Below are 17950 nucleotides of genomic sequence, written 5' to 3'. Positions count from 1 at the left end.
ACAGGTTTACCAGGTAGATATCATAGGCTTCTAACATGTCCCTGTTTAGAATGATTGGGATTGTAGAAAGGAATTTTTCACCTGTCTCTCTGGGTTTCATGAAGGACTTAAGTTTTTACCCTCCATTAATCTTTGGGTTGGCAGTTTTAGTCCAGCAGTTTGTGACTAGGATACCATTATCAATCAATAGCTGTAAAACAGTGTATATGAAAAATGCTTGATTTCACACTTATTTAGTAATCTACTGAATATAGCAATATGCATAGCAATACTATGGCATCTGTAAGGGTTCAAGTGTTGCCACACATGGAAATCATTGCAGGACCATTGCCAGTGCTGAACTCTTACAGGGCAGGAAATTTGTTTTTCTGTTTGCATGCATAAAGCCAACCCTCCCTGAGACTCTGGATGTTCCTGTAATGCACATAATAGAGAAATGTGTATTTATAGCTTATTGCAGACTCTGTGCAAGGAACAAACCAGCAAACAGCCCCCCAAGTCCCACAATGACAACCTCACTGATTTAATTATTTTCTTTTGAGTGCCTAGAAAGTTGAGGCCCATTGAAATAGCTTTTGAGAATGTCACCTTTAATCTTGTAGCAGAATATTTGAACTCAGACGTTTGAGTATTTGAGAGTATTTGAACTGAAAACAGTTTAACAGAAAAAATATTGCATACACAGGATGAGATATTCAGACAAAAATGAAAAGGTGATACGGAATGTAAATCTTCTTTCAGGGGCCTTATGAGAATGCCATCTGATTATCATCATGACAAGTACAATACAGGTAACCGTCATCCTCTGCATTCCATAAAATCCTGACTCACAAATGAGTTAAGTTTTCATGAAGTCAAACTATCAGATCAACTACAAAACCCCATGTGAAGTGGTTTTTTTGTTTTTGATATTATTCCTAGGACAGCTAGTGAGACCTAACAGCTCAAGAGTATTCAGGTTGATGAAATCTGAATTTTCAGAAAGTTTTTTCTACTTTAGTATGTAGCAAATGAAAAATTAGCAGAATAAATACTGAGACTCTAGAATTGTTAGATTTTATGGGGTAAAAGGAAGGTTTGTTTGCACTTAAATACTGTTTGCGCCGTTTTCTTCTTGGGCTCATCTGTTCTACATTTGGAGTTGATAGAGAATTTCTCTTGTGCTCAGTTGTTGTGCCAGGGGGCTGTGGATTTTGGTAGATTTTCTTTTGCTTGATCAAATTCTTTAGGGTCTTCTAGGGAGATGAAGCAAATTAGGAAATGTGTTCTTTTTAAAAAAATACTTAAGAATATGCTTCAGGAAAAAGAAAACTTAATTTGTTCTAAAGGACAGATGCATCTTAATAAGAACTTAAATTTTAATCAGTCCCTTAATTTTTATTAATCTGTAATGAAAAAAAACAGTGACTAAAATTCCAGGAAATAGATCTGAACTTTTGGTGAAAAAAAAATTCGAGTTGTTAGTGGGAATCTTAGGGCAAAAGTGGCTGGAGTGCAGTGGTTTTGTTGTAACACTGTTTACCAGATCCTGTCTGTGGATATGTGTGTTAAGTGCTGAATGACCTAGTGTGACCTATTGCTCTGTAGTTTGTCAAAAGAAAAAAAATTTAATTTGCTAATTAGTAGAAAAGAATGAAAAAATGAATTCTGGCAGTTTGGGACCAGGTTGGGAGAGCAGCATCCTGTTTGTCCTCTGGGATGGAAGCAATAGAGATAAATTCAGAATTGCAACATTTATTCTGGATAAGAGTTGCCTTTATTTTTTTATTCCAAGATAGTTTTTACACTAACATTGTTGTTTTGTGAGAAAAGAGTCTCCATGCTAGCTTTCTTAATTCTATAGCAGTGCTGGAGTGAAGGCTGCCCATTTATCTCAGGCAAAACACAATGGTACAGTATTCTTCAACCTCCAGAACTACAAAAAATATTCAAAACAATAGATGTGTAATTAGAAAGGACACTTCAAATGTAAAGAGATTTCTTTCATTCTGTTTTTGGTAGGATTTTGGATAGCCTTTTTTTTGTTCTATGGCCCGGTAGGATGGTGCTGCTAGATTAATGCTGATGCTGCTGGTTTCTTCCCTCCTCCTCCTTTCTGTTGCATTCCCTTCCCCATGAAATGTCCTCTTGGCTAAATGCTCATGCAGAAGAAAACTGATGGTGTGGCCTGTGAACTTGGCCTGCCCTAGTTTTAACAGCTGACAGTGCAGTGACTGTGCCAAGTGCATTGTGAATTTGCTGCCTGTACCCTTGAACCTCCTCATAAATGTATAGGGATTTCTTGTTTGGAATAATCTCTGTTGCTGGGAATGCTGCAAGTGTGTGTTTTCTTATAACTTGTACTGGGAGTCTGACACAAGTTCTGAGCAGACATCATGCTGTTTTGAGCTGAGCACTTCTGAGGAACACAAGGTAAAGGAAGCTGGGAGACACATGGAGTTGAACCTGGAAGTATTAAAACTTTTTAATCCATGGTGCTGCTGGTTTCACACTGATAGAGATAATTATTTTTTAGTATTTTCCTCATGATGGTATTTTTCTTTCAAATATTTATACTCTTTTGCTTGTGCTGTTAGCTTGTCTACATAGAGTCTGTGTGCTGAAACTCTGCTTAGAGGTGAGTCTGTGTTGTAGAGATCTGTTCCACTCATTGACCTGGCTGTTGACTTCCCTTCACAGGAACAGGACATGAATGAAGAAAATGCTGCCGTTTTAATGTTAGATACAGAAAAAATCTTCTCTGTTCACAGGATCAGTTTTGTAGCATCAGTGTGCAAAAAAAACCCAGCTGAACTGCTTCTTTTAGGCACCTGGCTGTAGAATTACATGGAAATGGGAGTGGAGGAGTGGTTGATATCAACAAATTTACAGAAGCCACTGTAAAACAAAACCAAAACCTCTCCCATCCTGGAAAGATTTATAAACAGGGCCAGCAAGCAGTTCTAGTTCTCACCTGATTTGGACTTAACAGTTTAGCTTAGAATTTTCCTTGTAGAGCAGGAGATCTTGTTTTGCATCATCTGCAGAGAGTGTGTCACCAGTTACACTGTCCTTCATCTGGACAACAAAATATGTCTTTTTCTTTCTTTCTGTGAGCAAAGTAAATGTAAAATCTAGACTGGTTTGATGATCGGGAAAATTCTCTGTTTTTGGTCACTCTTTACAAGATCCAGTGCTGTGCTAGAGGGCGAAGAGCCCTGTGGTATGAAACCAAACATTTCACTGAAGTCAGCGTTACTAATTTCGGCAAAGCGAAGATTTCCATGGCCTGTGTCTAAGACTGAGTATAATCTAAATGTTATTTGTCTCTTAAAAAATATGAGATTAATAGTGGGATGGAGACAGATATGTATAGTGGGAAGGGGAAGGAAGACGGGAGTGTAATTGTAAAACTGTAGGGTGCACTCATTTAAGATCACCTTGCTCCTTGTCCAATACCAGAGGCAGAAACTCCTAATCATGCCGGGAGCTGAGCAGCTGTTGCCCTCCTGTACAAGCTGATGCCTTCAAGGGTTCATTTACAGGAAAACACAGAAAAATAGAACTGTAAGCGTGGGAGTGGGTACACATAACAGGACAGGCTAAGCCAATGAATCTCTAACTTTGCAATATGTGTATTTGTGTGTGTGTATATATATATCTCTCTGTGCATTTCATAGAATCATAGAATCAGCTTGGTTGGAAGGGACCTCAGAGATCATCAAGTCCAACCCTTGATCCACTACCACCGTGGTTACTAGACCAGTAGCACTAAGTGCCACATCCAGTCTCATCTTAAAAACCTCCAGGGACGGAGAATCCACCACTTCCCTGGGCAGCCCATTCCAATGCCTGATTATCCGTTTTGTAAAGAATTTTTTCCTAATATCTGACCTATATATATACTTTGCAATATATAGACTTTGTTTTCTTTTTTCAAATCAGAATAAAATCTTGCATTTAATTTAAATGTTTTCTCTTTGATCTGCCTCTTTCAAATCTGATTGAGGGAAACAGCATGCTCTGTTATTGAAACATAAGCTGCTCTGCTATGCATTTTCTATTTTGAATGCTTTAGGATTGTTACGTGTTTCTGTAGTAATAAGTTAAATAAATAGACTTGGAGCAGCAATTTTGAAGGTACAAGCTTAGGGTGCACACATCTGTTGTGTATATTCGATGCCTCCCTGCCTGCCCTTCTCCTTCACCGCCTTTCCAATGAGCCTTTCAAGGTCTGTCTTTTCAGTATAGTTAGCCTGCAGTGCTTGGTAATATTTACCATGGTTCTGTGACCATAACCATAATATTCTGAATATAAAAGATAAATTATCTGTTCAGTTTTCTCCTCCTCCTTTTTCTGTGTAGCCTCTCTGTCTCTTCTGGTGAAGTGCTTCTGTATTGAGGGCTCCACAGAAGGTAAAGCTGGCATACTGACATCTTAAATCTTACTTGTGGTAGCTTCTACTATTTGAAGTTTTTGAGAATTGGGAAGGATTTGGCATTACCTAAGTGTGCACATGAATGATATTTTTCCCTCACTGTTCCTGCTGGCAAAAGGTCCTTTAGGGACTTTTGCCAGCAAGTGCAAGTCAGAATAGCCTCTAGGATTGACTGCACTGCTACAGATATCAGGCAGCCTTTCCTTCTTGCTGAGCTCAGCAGAACCAGCCTGCCAGTGAGCCTGATCTATCATTTTCAAAGTTATTTCATTTTTTTCTCTCAGTAATCACAGTAGCTGCAGAGCAGAGTGTTTAGCTCCCCATGAGAGTTGTCAAACATAACCAAATATGAAATTAAATGATTGTTACAAAATAAATGCCTGGAAGAGTAAGCTTTCAGTCTTAATGCTGCAACAACAGAGGTACCTTTTAAAATATAAGCTTTAACATATTTTTTTTGTTCAAAATAAGTATTCCTTCTGAAACATAAGCTCAGTTAAAAGGATTTTACACGTTGGAATAATTTTCAGGATGCCAGTAAATGCTGCTCTGTAGCAGCACTTTCACTGCCATGATAGTTCTGTATATAAATGTTGTGGTTTAACCCCAGCCAGCAAACAAGCCCCAGAAACTGCTCACTCACTGCCCCACCATCAGGATCGGGGAGAGAATCAGAAGGGTAAAAGTCAGAAAACTGGTGTGTTGAGGTGAAGAAACTTTAATAGGGAAAGCAAAAGCTGCACACACAAGCAAAGCAATGCAAGGAATTAATTCACTGTTTCCCAAGTGCAGGCAGGTGTTCAGCCATCTCCAGGAGAGCAGGGCCCCATAATCCTGGCAGTGACTCGAGAAGACAAATGCCATCACTTCAAACATTCCCCCATTGCTCCTTCTTCCCCCCACTTTATATACTTAGCATGATGTCATACAGTCTGGAATATCCCTTTGCTCAGTTGGGGTCACCTCTCCTGGCTGTGTTGCCTCCCAGCTTCCCATGTACCCCCAACTTCCTTGCCAGTGTGGCAATACGAAAAGCAGAAAAGGCCTTGGCTCTGTGTAAGCCCTGCTCAGCAATAACAGAAACGTCTCTGTATTATCAACACTGTGTTCAGCACAGATCCAAAACACAGCCCCATACTAGCTCCTGTGAAGAAAATTAACTCTACCCCAGCCAAAACCAGCACCTTAACCCAGATTTAACCAACGAATATGTATTTAATAATTAATGTTTCTTTTTGTGTAAAATAGTGGAACTTCATTTTGTGGATGAGAATTCCTCTTTTTGTATTAGATTCTGTTTGAATTCATATATCTCTTTCTTTTTTAGTTGTTCTAAATCCTCCCCTGAACACTTGTTCTCTGCTTGGCCTCTAATACTGTGGATTAAAAAAAAAAAAAAAGCAGAACTCCAGATGGTTCACTTCATAGAATGAGGGCACCTTGATTTGAAAGGCATTTACACTAGTTAAAAATCCAACAAAGAAAGTAAACAGTCTTAAGCAGTGGTCCTTAAAAATTGTGTATGCAGTTTCAGACAATCATGAGTTGTAGTATGACATTGAATAAATATCTCCCAGACTTCTCACAGGCTATCAGAGAGCTATCTGAGTCTGACAGAATGTCTTAGAAGTCTGTCTTCTATTGGTAGGTATCCCATACTTTCTGATATCTGCTGTAATAGCAGGTGGTTTTCTGCAGCTGTGCAGAAGTGGGGTTTGGTGTCTGGTCATCAGTGAGTGGTTATAGAATATAGGAGAGGTCAATCCCATGTGTGCCCCTAATGGACCAAAGCTGTCTTTTAGTAATCTTATGGTGAATATCTTCCAAACTGCAGAATTCCAGTCTGCATCCTGAGACATTCTCTGTGTGCCACTGGGCTTGGAAGAAATGGTGGATGGAATGAGAGTATTTGACAAAAGTGCTGGTGAAAATATTACTCTTACTCACATTATATGTGGTTGTGGTAATAATTGCAAAGTATCAGAATTGACAGGTGACTAAAAATGATTTTCTTATGTGAAAGAAAGCTTGTAGCAAGAAGATACCAACTCTGATGATACAATATAAAAAACCCTAGTCTTCAGAATAAAAATTTCCATTGACTTCAATAATGCAGAGATTTAATCGAATGGTTCAACTCTGCCCTAAATCAGGATCAGATGCATATCTTTCTTGTTGTTTATACTGTGATAGCCGTGAGTCACTGGGCACAGCTCGTTCTGTGAACACACAAGAAGGTGGTCTCTGCCCAGAGGAATGTTAATGTTAAGTATAAGACAAGCAAGTGACAATGTGAGGGTGTATGGGGCAACACAGGGTCATGGTGACAGGTCAGCACAAGAAGCAGCTGTAATATGAACCTGACTGCCAAGTGTCTTTATTTTATGATAATCCGTTTGTTGCAGTGCCCTGAGGAATATGGTTTGTTTTAGCTGAACTCAGAGCTGAAGTTAGATCAAGCTGATCATCCAGTCTCTGAAAACATTCTTCACATTGAAAATATTCTCACGTTGTCCTTCATCACTATTTTCTGCAAATAATGATGCAGTAATAATTATTAACACTATAATAACTAACTGAGCAACTGTACTTATACTCAATTGTGTGACAGTCTTGCACACCCTGGGACTCCAGTGGTTACTCCAAAAAACCTAACTCAGAGAACTTTGCTGGTTACCAGTGAACTATGAGAAACATTTCCTCTGGTCTCTGACGTACTGGTTCTTCTTTAATCCATGCAGCAAAATACCTGAGGTTTCCTCAAAAATCCACAACTTAAATATTAGAAAGAGAAAATCGATGGCAGTCATCATGTTGTTGGACAAACCTAGAGGACTTCACGTGGATGAGAGAGTCTTAAGCAATTTAACCATAGAATCACAGAATATGCTGAGTTGGAAGGGACCTATCAGGATCATCGAGTCCAACTCTTGGCCCTGTGCAGGACACCCCAAGAATCTCACCATGTCTCTGAGAGCATTGTCCAAATGCTTCTTGAGATCTCTCAGGTTTGGTGCTGTGAACCCTTCTCTGGGGAACCTGTTCCAGTCCCGAGCCACTGGAATCTCAGTGTAAGTAGATTTGACATGGATGTTTTTGTGTTTATTTAAAAGACCTGTACTGTAAAAATTTGTCACCGTATTGTGTAGTTTGAATGTGGTGCAATAAATCTATAAGCCTTGTCATGGGGACCTGACATGCCTTAAGTGCATTATGTGCCCACAAGTGACCCTTCGGTGAGGTAAAGGACTAGTGGGGCAGGGGTCAGGACAGAGCAAGTGCTCTCCAAAGTGGCTTTTTTGCAAAGATGTTAAGATATTTTCTTGTGTACTACCAGACTCCAGGCAAATTCAGTCTCTCTCTCTCTCTCTCTCTCTCTCTCTGATGGAATTCTAGGCTGTGATTGATTCATAATCTATCCTCAGAGATTTTTTATGACCTCAGATATTCCTAGCTAAACCGGATTTGAATTGTGTTCAGCTGGTCTCAGCAACAGATGTCAGATATCACTTAATAATGGGGGGTCATGCAAGAGAAAGGCAAGAATATTCACTTTGTGTAATCTTGACCAAATGAATCTTTTGTTCACCGCATGTTTTTCAAAATAATTTTGTATTTTTACTATTAGTGAAGTACTAGGATATAGATAATGTATAAGTATTGCTGTGAAATTGAGTAAAAATGTATTGGGAATATGTCTTGCTCCAGTTTACTTTTCATTCATTTTTCAGCCATTATTAAATGTTAAAATAAAAAATAAGAGAATTACAAGTGGTTCCGTAAATCAATATGTGTCCTGAACTGCAGAGCAGGTAATTTTTATAAGAGGGCAAGCCCCTGTGTTTATAATAAATCAAGTTCATTATCTTTTGAGCTTCCTGATTAAAGTAATTAGTCATTTATGCTGATACAAAGTCAGCAGTGAATACTTCGCTTTGTTTCACAAATATTGAATCTTAACTTGTTTTGTAAGGGTCATTGGTTATAAGCAGCTGCACATTGTAATGTAAATTTGTTGTTTTGTTGGTGGGGAAGTAGTTTCTACCAATGCAAATTAATAAACCAAGCAACTCTCCTGCAGTTAGAACAAACTGCCTTGAAGATTGTAACACGAAAACTAATTTGCAGTGTCAGATAGGACATAGGTGGAGTGAGGCAGGGAGTTGGTAGTAACTCAGTGCTGAGGAGAAGGTCTCAAGGTTAGTGGGGGTGCTGCAGGGTGTGCAGCTGGCTACCTCTCAGGAAGGCTGTGCGGGCTGCCCCACTTCTGCAGCAGCTGTGCTTAGAGCTGCCCATTCCCACAAAGCACTGTGGAGAGGTCTGGCTAATGTAATTCTCAGAATCTTTGGAAATTTGAGAACTGCATATGCTTTTATATCTGCAAAATACTGTTGTTACCTGAGGGGCTTCACTTTGGAATATGAGTTCTCTCCAGCCAGGTGTAAAACACAGGTCGTTGCCAAGCTAAAATTCCTGTTTTTGAGGCATGGAAAAGCATGCACGAAATCAGACTTCCTCCTGCTCTGTTTTAGCTGTTGGTAAGGTCAGTCTGTTTTGGAGTAGGCTCAAAAACAGCTTATTTTTCAGTATGAAAATATTGTGTGCATCTGGAGTGGGATAGTTTCTGTATTTCCAGGCATCAGTTCTGACCAGTAAGTACTTGGCATCACTTTTTTTAACAGTTGCCCTTAGATTGGAATAAATGCATACATTAAGGACAAAAGGTGATGCTTCCTTGGAGAACAGATGTTCAGAAGTCTCCTGAGCTCTTTTTGGATATTAGTTGGGTATGCCTGTGCTCATAGGTAGAACTAAGTAGGATGAGCCTAGTAATTTCAGTGTAAGTCTAGCTTTTCCTCTGATGATCAAGTGGTAGAAGATCTGTGAAAATGTAGCATTAGAAAGGACCTAGTGATCTACTTTGACTACAACTTCTATATGAATAAAACAAGTCTCTTTTCTGATTTGATTTTTATGTACAATTCCAATTCAAGTGTAATTGTGAATCTCCAAATTCTTTCTTTTCATATTAGATTACATCCTTTGGGGTTAAAATAAGTGAAACCTTTCCAGCAGTTACTTTGGTGACCTGCTGTGCAAACTAATAATGCCATGCTAATCTCCAAAGGAGTGTCAGTCACAGTCACATTTGAATTTCAGTATTTCAGGAAGGAGACAATCAAGGGTGGGAAATTAGCTGAACTAGTGCTATTTTGTATTATTATAAAATCTACAGTCAAGCAATTACATCAAGAATGGGAGGTGTGTTTTAAGGAGGTAAAGTTTTGTTTACAGGCTTTTTTTGTGAACTACAATTGTAAAATATTAATAAGGAGACATTACTATATGTTCTTCTTTCTTTTAGCTTATACTCCAGTGATAAATAAGTAATAACATATAGGATGAGGGTTTGAGATAATCAGCATATAAAAGAGGGTAATTGTGACTAAGTGCAGGTTAACACATGAGCTCTGACATTTATTTTCTCGATTGTTAGTGATGAAACCGCACAATTTTCACAAGGAAGCTTAAGTGTGCTTTAGAGAAAGACTTTGCATATGCTAGGACAAATAAAATAGGTATTTTTCAGAGATTCTTTATTTCTAAGCATTCTAGCATTTTCCACACTAAAAAAAAAAGGCAGACTACAAGAAGCCTCCTAAAAGGATGAACATTGTGATTTGAAAAGAAAATAGGTACTCGTGACTGTTCACCACCTGGGTATTAATGCAGGCAATTACAGGGTCCTGCTTTTCAAACATTATTATGTTAGAGCAAGAAAAGAGCCAATATTGTATTTTATATGACCTTTCTAATACTATATATACACATATAGATTTGTGTTATTTGTCTCGGATTCACTAAATGTTTCTTATGTGTGGCTCAAGGCATTTATTTATTGCAAGGCTTCAAGCTGTGGTAAGCAAGGTCATAGATTAAGAATTGATTTCCACAGTTGCTCTAGCATACAAACTAAATTTCTCTTGGTTGGTTATAAAAACTACAACTGGGCATAAATTCCACTTTTCAACATTGTCTTGAAAATGAATGTTAAAGCAAATGAGAAAATACTCTGTGTGTGTTGTGTGCTTCGTTTAGACTTTCAGCTAAAACTTAAGGAAAGCAAATTGATTTTATTCTGCAAAATACTAAGTAAAACTGTGCTAGTAATAAAGTTTTTATTTCACTTGGAGTTTTTTTGTTATGACTATTATTTTTTTATTCAGATTTTCTGGATAGTTTCTGTCAAATCATATTTTGATCAATATCTTGTTTAGTCCTTTGTTTCTGGTATATGCTCCCAGAGTAATTTCTAATTACAACAGGGCTTTCAAAATGGAATATAGTTTCTTTCTTTTGGAAACAGACAATCCTACTAGAAATAGAAAATCCTAGTGTTTTGTTAGCATTGTCCATAATGTGAAACACATCATCTTTTAAACTGTATTTAGACTGCAAACTGAAAATTCGCTGGACCAAGGAAGTATGTTCTGCACATGTTCTTAAAGTGTTCTTTGTGCATTTTGATGTTGGGTTTTACTTTTAAGGTGTGCTTTGTGTTGGTCACAGTAGTAGAGCTAAACCGTGTGCAGCAATCAATTTGTTTCAATGTAAATTCACTCTGATGAATCTTTGCCACAATACACAGATTCCTGGTAACTACATGATAAATCTTAAGTTGCAGAAATTGACTTCTTAGATGCATCTTTAAAGAAAATATTTCTGATATAATATCTTGCCCTCTGGTTTTGGATTAGTATGCCTAGAGCAGAAACCATAATTTGTGGTGCATTTTCAGATCACAATCAACATCATCAGGTGGCTTTAAAAAATATTAACTTGGACTCTACTGTTCTGCACATGTCATAGTTAGTGTTTCTGCTATTAGCAGAGGAAATAAATTGTAAAATTATTTTTCTAAGGTAACAGAGAGTATTGTCTTGGCTTGATGGGAATTCTTGGTTTGCAGGGCACAGTCCACACTGTACCTTATAGCACTGGCCTGTAAGGAAGAGAGTAGTGTGTCAAATGTTTTGTGGTACTCTGTTCTACTAAATCAGAGGCTGAATTGCCAACCCTTTTCTTTACAGAAGTCACATTATGTATGTAAAGAAAAGCAGTTGGAAAGCAAAGTGTTGTGTGATGAGAGTGGTGAAATAGTTTGGTGACTAAAACAGATAGGGATTTAAAATATAAACTTCATTAAGGAAAATTGTGTGTGGAAATGAAGTACCTCAGACATAGAAATTACTCCTCAATTCAGATGGATGTTTTGGAGAAGTTGTGAAATTCATCTGTTGGTAGTGATTCTTATCCCATCCCTGAACTGTATTTCTGCAGGATTAGAATACATGGACCTTCTTTCATGGGTGTTTCTAGCAAACCAATTTGTTAGCACTTGACCTTATTTTGCAAAATCTTGAGTGGCAGGCTTATTTTGGTGTTTTGAAAACTGAGGATTTTCTCAGTATTGAAAATACCCATGTCCATAGCAAAATTCCTTTTGACTTCCTTGAGATTTCCATATGGAGATATCTCAAAAAAATTCAGCTTTGTGGTGAAATGTGGTGAATCTGTTCAACTCAGACTTTCTTGGAATAATAAAACAGTCTCACTGAAAGCCTTGTTAGGAAGGAATTACGGTTATCAAGTCTGGTAGTCAGGAAGGCTTGTTGTTAGTGTATTACTGCAGGACAACTCAAGCATGGTTATGCCTGACTGAATAAAAGATTTATGCCCATTTCTAAATGTAGATTTCTTTTTTTGAAAAACACTGAAATATGTATGAAGAATTTTGGACTGATTCATTAACTTTGAATAAATTCCTGTGACAAATGAGGGACATGAAGAGAAAGCAAAAATAAATAGTTGAGCGGGACTCTTTATGTGAGGTTGGCTGCCTGCAGACACACAGGACTAGTACAGATAGATCACTTATAATTCATTGTAGATCCACTTGCTGGTAAACTTTGAGAAACAGAACCTTTCCTGAAGCAGATACGGCACCAGCCTCCTCTGTATTGATGTAGTGGTACAGATTTTCAGATTTTTTTCTTTTCTCCTGTCCTGCCCCAAGGCAGGGGAACCAGTTGGAAGAACTGCTGATCAGTTTTATTCTGCTCCTATGATAAGGTTGGTATATAGTAGTGCTACAGATCTGGTACTCTACCTTTGGGTCCTTCTTGATATTAGATGTTTTCCTAAAAGCTACAAAGCCAGTCTCTCCAGTCACCTAATTCTCATGCTCAGTATGTTCTCAGAATAGATCCATTCTCTAGTAACACTCAGTGCAAATCATTAAAAAAACAGTGTTTCCAACAAACAGAACACAAAAGGCTGGTGAGCAGGGAGAGGGAAGGAGTCCTACCTGTTGTGCCCTCTGCAGTGTGCCCCATAGAGAGAAAAGAATGGAGGGAGGTGAAGGGAGGTGAACCATCTGTTGTATAAACTACCTGAAAAAGACCCTCTGAGATTTACGGGAAGGAGTCAACAGTGTATATTTGAGGAAGGTCTGTCTAGCTGCAGTCTAGAAGTTTGGTTTTATGTAGGAATGTGTTGTGAAAAATGCTATTTGGAAACGTGCACCTGCAACATGTATTTGGGACTGCTGGGGTTTTTGAGTTAGCAGAGAAGTGTGCTGCTGTGGTGACTTAGGGCCCCAAAGATGATCAGCAGGCTGGCGCACTTCTCCTATGAGAAAAGGCTGAGAAAATTGAGATTGTTCAACCTGGAGAAGAGAAGGCTCCACAGTGACCTTGTTGTGGTCTTTCAGTATCTAAAGGGGGGCTAAAAGAGAGCTGGAAAGGGACTTTTTACATGGGCACATAGGGACAGGACAAGGGGTAATGACCTTAAACTGAAAGAGGGCAGGTGTAGATTGAGTATTAGGAAGAAATTATTTTCTGTGGGGGTGGTGAGACGCTGAAACAGGTTGCCCCTAGAAGCTGTGGATGGCCCATCTCTGGAAGTGTTCAAGGACACATTGGATAGGGCCCTGAGCAGCCTGATCTAGTAGAAGGTGTTCCTTCTCATGGCAGGGGGTTGGAACTAGATGATCTTTAAGGTCCCTTCCAATCCAAACCATTCTATGATTCTCTAACTTCAGTCTTTCCTTTACATTTTAATTCTGACATGTTTGTTATCTCAGAACTTGATGTGAAATCTAGAAAACTCTGGGATCTTTCTGGCTTTAATTGAAAAATTAAACCCGTCAAGTTCCCTGAAGGTTTGAAGTGTGTAAATGTAAATACTCTTATCATACTGGCATTTTTGTAACACAATTTTTGCTTTTTCCCATATTCCTATCAGAATATATGTATACTCCACTGGTAGTATTCTGTTACATTAGTGGGGATTAATGCTGCAGAATCCAATATCTGCAGGCAGAGGGCTAACCACATAATTTCAGGGGACTGCAGTCATTTACATTTGATTGGGCTTACTCGAATGCATATGCAACTTCTGTGCACCCCACTGTACAGCACTTGGAGCCAGGCACTGGTCTGAAGAAGGCAACTAATAACAGGAATTATCTGTTGCTCTTTTGTCTGCACATCTGCTTGGGAATGTAACTCCTTGGCATGAGTTAAAACAGCAGTGAGGCTTCTTTGACCACTCTGAGGGAAAAAATACAAATCATGCAAGTAGTACCTAGTTATGCATTCCCAGCTTCATCTTTCTGCCACCTGCTGCCTTGCTCTGACATGGGTGGTTCTGTGAACTACACTCAGGCAGAAGGTGTGAACAACTGGTCTTGCTGAGACTCTTCTGAGCCTCCTTCTATGTCCTGTAGCCTAAATGCCAGAAACATCTTTCCAATAGCTGACAAAGAGTTAAGATTACAAAACTCAAGTAGACGTGTTCATTGGGTTTTTTCCCCCTCATGATAGCGTTTTTGTCAAGGACCAGATGCCGGCACCAAATGATGGTGTTTGGTCCCATGTGGCTTTATTCTCTGTTGTGATGGTGGAAAATGGGACCTTGATGTTAACTGGGGGAAGGATCTGGATGAGCAAGAAGCTGCCAAACAATGAAACTGTGGGACCAAAGGAGTCCTATAATGTAGGTTTCAAAGGCTCTATAATTTAAGAAGGATCAAGGTTATTCCTTCATTCTGTTTTAAAACAACTTTAATCATACCTCGTTCTTCACTGCTGCTCTGCTGTGGAATTTTTGTTTCTTGATAGGGCTGACTTGAAACATTTCAGGTTTTTCTCTCCCCTGTGTAAGGGGTAAACACATAGCCAAGCATGAAGCAGTTCTGCACTAAGAATTCTGTCTCTGTGGTTACTCCATTGCTGTGATTTCATTTGAGCAGCTCTAGATTTTGGTACCTGGTGCATCATTTTGCTTTCAGTTTTTAATTAAGAAGTTTTCATAACCAGAAAACAGAACAATAGGGGGGTTTCTATCCATTAACAGCCCCTCCTCCCCCTGAAAAGGTTCAGCTGTGAGTGAAATGCCATTAAAAATAATATTGGTACAGATGCCAAATGGGAAGAGACAGCAAGCATATAATAAAGAACAATGCATTTGTTTCACAATGAAATGTATGTAAAATAATAAACTATTTTAAAACAGGTTTTCTTCCGTTTCTCTGCTTTTAATCTCAGTTCCCCATAAGAATAGTAATAATAATTTTTAACTAGGCAGCAAAGACTTCAGTTCCATTTAATGTCTCAGTAGCCTTGCACTGAAATGCTAGTAGTTTTCAATACTAATACCTAATTTTAGCAGTCAACCCTTATGCACTGACTGTCATGAAATGTAGTACTTTCTACACTTAGAGGTTTTGATAAAGGCATGCAGACTTCATTTAATGCATCACTATAAGACAAAATGAGATGATAGATTTTTCATAAGGACACACATTTTTGTTTACAGATAGATGAACACATTGAGCTGTGCAACAGCTGTGTCTAAGTAGATGTAGAAGTTGGTGTTTATGCTGGGCACAAGTGACTTTTTCTCCCCAAATGCAGGCAGAAGGCCCAGATAAAAATATAATGTTTAGTTTCTAGACAGAGTACAGTGTCCTTTTTTCGGCAGTTACTTTATTATACAAGCATGTTTCTGTATTGCTGTGCAGGAGAACTGTAGCATTCATCATAAAACCCCCCATCTGAGCAGAATAAGATGACCTTTTCAAAAGAAAACTTGCAATAAAAGTTCTTACATTTGAAGGGCTGTGGCTGACTTTCTTAAATGATGGTCATTTGCTCGTCTGTCCCATTTGTTCAGAAAAAATACTACTAAATCCCGTGATAGACACAGTAGAACTTCTTTGATCATGGGAATCCAGTATTCATTGCTTGAGAGCATTTGCTTTTCTAAACAATAACTCTGTTTGTTAATGTTCTTGTGAGAACATTAATCCTAAATCAGCATTTGGAGCATACATACTTCAGGTGTGAATACACAGCCAGAGCTTGATACTATAGCTGTTGTGTCCCATTTATTTGTTTGGTAAGTATTTTCATATTTTTAAAATAAAATGAATGGATTTTCTTTTTTACCAAAGTAAAATTTTTGCATTGGATGCTTCATCACTAAGAATCAGCATTATCGTGGATCCTTTCTCAGTCTTTTGCAAACTGTAGTACCATACCTTCTGAAAAACATGAATGTGGATTTAGAAGAACACCTCGAATTGCTGATGGAAGTTTAAGAAGAGGCATCAGCAGCATAAGATGGCTGTACTACAATTTTCACTCCACTGGAAGCGTGCTCAGTGTTTTGCAGTGCCATGCATGCTCTGTTACATGGCATACACCTATACTGGCTCACCCAGCAGAAAACCGACAAAAACATGCAGATGCTGAGAGAGATGCTTGGAGAAGCTGAAGAAGTAGAGTCCTCTGGTGTGAGAATTCTAGGTATGCCCTTCTTTTTATCAACAAAATGACATAGTGCTTGAACTATTGATTTTCTTTTACTTGATGTCTGAATACGGATTTGCTTATAATATTCATTGCTTTCTTGTTGATAGGGACTTGAAAAAGGGAGTTGATCAAAACATAAAGAGCAGTTCATGTTAATACAGAACTTTTTTTCCCTTTTCCACCCTCTCAATAAAATGCAGTGGCATGGGACAGTTTGGGTGCTCTCCTAATGACATGGAAAAACAAAAGAGAAGGCCACAGACTTGCAAAATAAAAATTGTTATTTGCTCATTTGAAACTGGCAAGGAATCAGCCAATACATTGCTCCATGACTAGCTCTGAGTTACTAATGGTACCTGAACAGTTTTTATGTATCACATCATTCATGTACTTGATCATCATTCTCTCATCATGTTTTCTGTTCTTGGCCTGTCCGAGTTCATTTCTGGCAGACAGAAACCTACGTGCTCTTTTTGGATGCCTTTTGGTTTCCGATTTCCTTTGTTTTAAAAACAATCAGATTGCAAATCTTACATGGGGGATGAGTGTTGGAGCTTATCCTTGCTTTGCTGTCTGGATCATGAGCATCTGACATGACAATTCTCTGCTTGCTGCAAAACTACTCTACTAACTCCATGCTGTTCTGATTGCTTTTTGTGTGCATGTTTCCTGACTCATTCGTAAGTTTTTTTTTAAATTCAGTAACAGTTATTTCTCTTTTATTCAGAAAGAGAAGGTGCTGGTAAAAACTAGTTACACTGGACAGTAACAGAGAAACAACCAGCTATTCAGACTCAATTTAAGGAAAAGACTTTGCTCCTTTACTGTCCTTCTTTGAAATAAACGAAGAGGTGGTTTTATTCTTTTGTCCACACACATCTTTACACTTCATTGCTAAACTGAGATGCTTTCTCTACCTAAACATAAAGTAACCCTAAGAGTAGTCTTAAGAACGTGAACCCACATAATCTGTGTGCTTTCAGTCTGTATTTGTTGTTTGCAAACTGAATGTAATTTGGTTTCACAGTACTCTCAGTGTGCCAGAGAAGAGCTAATCCTGTGGATGAGTAGTATATTGCCCATATTGCCCATTCCTAGTCCTGTCAGGCCATATGAATGAGCCCGGGCCTGTGCTGAGGCCTCCCCCTTAATACAGTCTTGTAATTTGGACTGATGTAACCTCTTCATATTGGGTGGAGAGTTTGTACTGTGAATCACAGTTGAGTTTACAAGGGGAAAAGAGCTCAGATACCTACTGAAAAGACTGTATTGATAGAAAGAGCTGCAGTATTGGATGTAGATCTAACTGACACACAGTCTTGAAAAGGTGAGGACTTGAGGGAGAAATTAAATGACCTCTCTGTTGTATAGCAGAAGTGGATCAATGGCTTTGTTTTTATGTTTTTCTTTGAAAGATATTCCCTGCTGGCTGCAGAGTGGGTGGATTCAGCTTCCTTCTGGAGCCTGAGCAAATCATTTGATGAAGATCTTGCTTTCTGCTGCATCCTAAGACAACATGGAAGGGGAGAGCATCTATGAGGTTGATTCTGGAGATGGACTTGGAGGTAGGGATTCCTATCACTTACTTTGTTTCCATCCCAGATGCTGGTTACAGGGATTCCTTATGACAATGGACCTTGGAACCGACAA

General features: G+C 38.6%; 1 protein-coding gene across 6 annotated transcripts in view; it reads left to right on the top strand.

Moving 5' to 3' along the window:
* Nucleotides 1-17950, top strand: part of PPP2R2C (protein phosphatase 2 regulatory subunit Bgamma) — a 148804-nt gene that overhangs the window by 32837 nt on the left and 98017 nt on the right. The window contains exon 2 of one of the 6 annotated variants that reach the window (XM_017824551.1): nucleotides 17716-17865. The exons of 4 other annotated variants lie outside the window; for them this stretch is intronic. In XM_017824551.1, the coding sequence (XP_017680040.1) occupies nucleotides 17817-17865 (49 nt within the window). In that variant the 5' untranslated portion in view covers nucleotides 17716-17816. Of the gene's footprint in view, nucleotides 1-17715; nucleotides 17866-17950 lie in introns of those variants that run through there. One more of the 6 variants, XM_017824553.1, reaches the window with a different exon arrangement.

The sequence above is a fragment of the Lepidothrix coronata genome, unplaced genomic scaffold (genome assembly GCF_001604755.1).
Source record: "Lepidothrix coronata isolate B3197 unplaced genomic scaffold, Lepidothrix_coronata-1.0 Scaffold111, whole genome shotgun sequence".
Lineage (NCBI taxonomy): Eukaryota > Metazoa > Chordata > Aves > Passeriformes > Pipridae > Lepidothrix > Lepidothrix coronata.
Note: the sequence above shows the minus strand (reverse complement) of the source record. Positions and strands in the feature narration are given on the sequence as shown.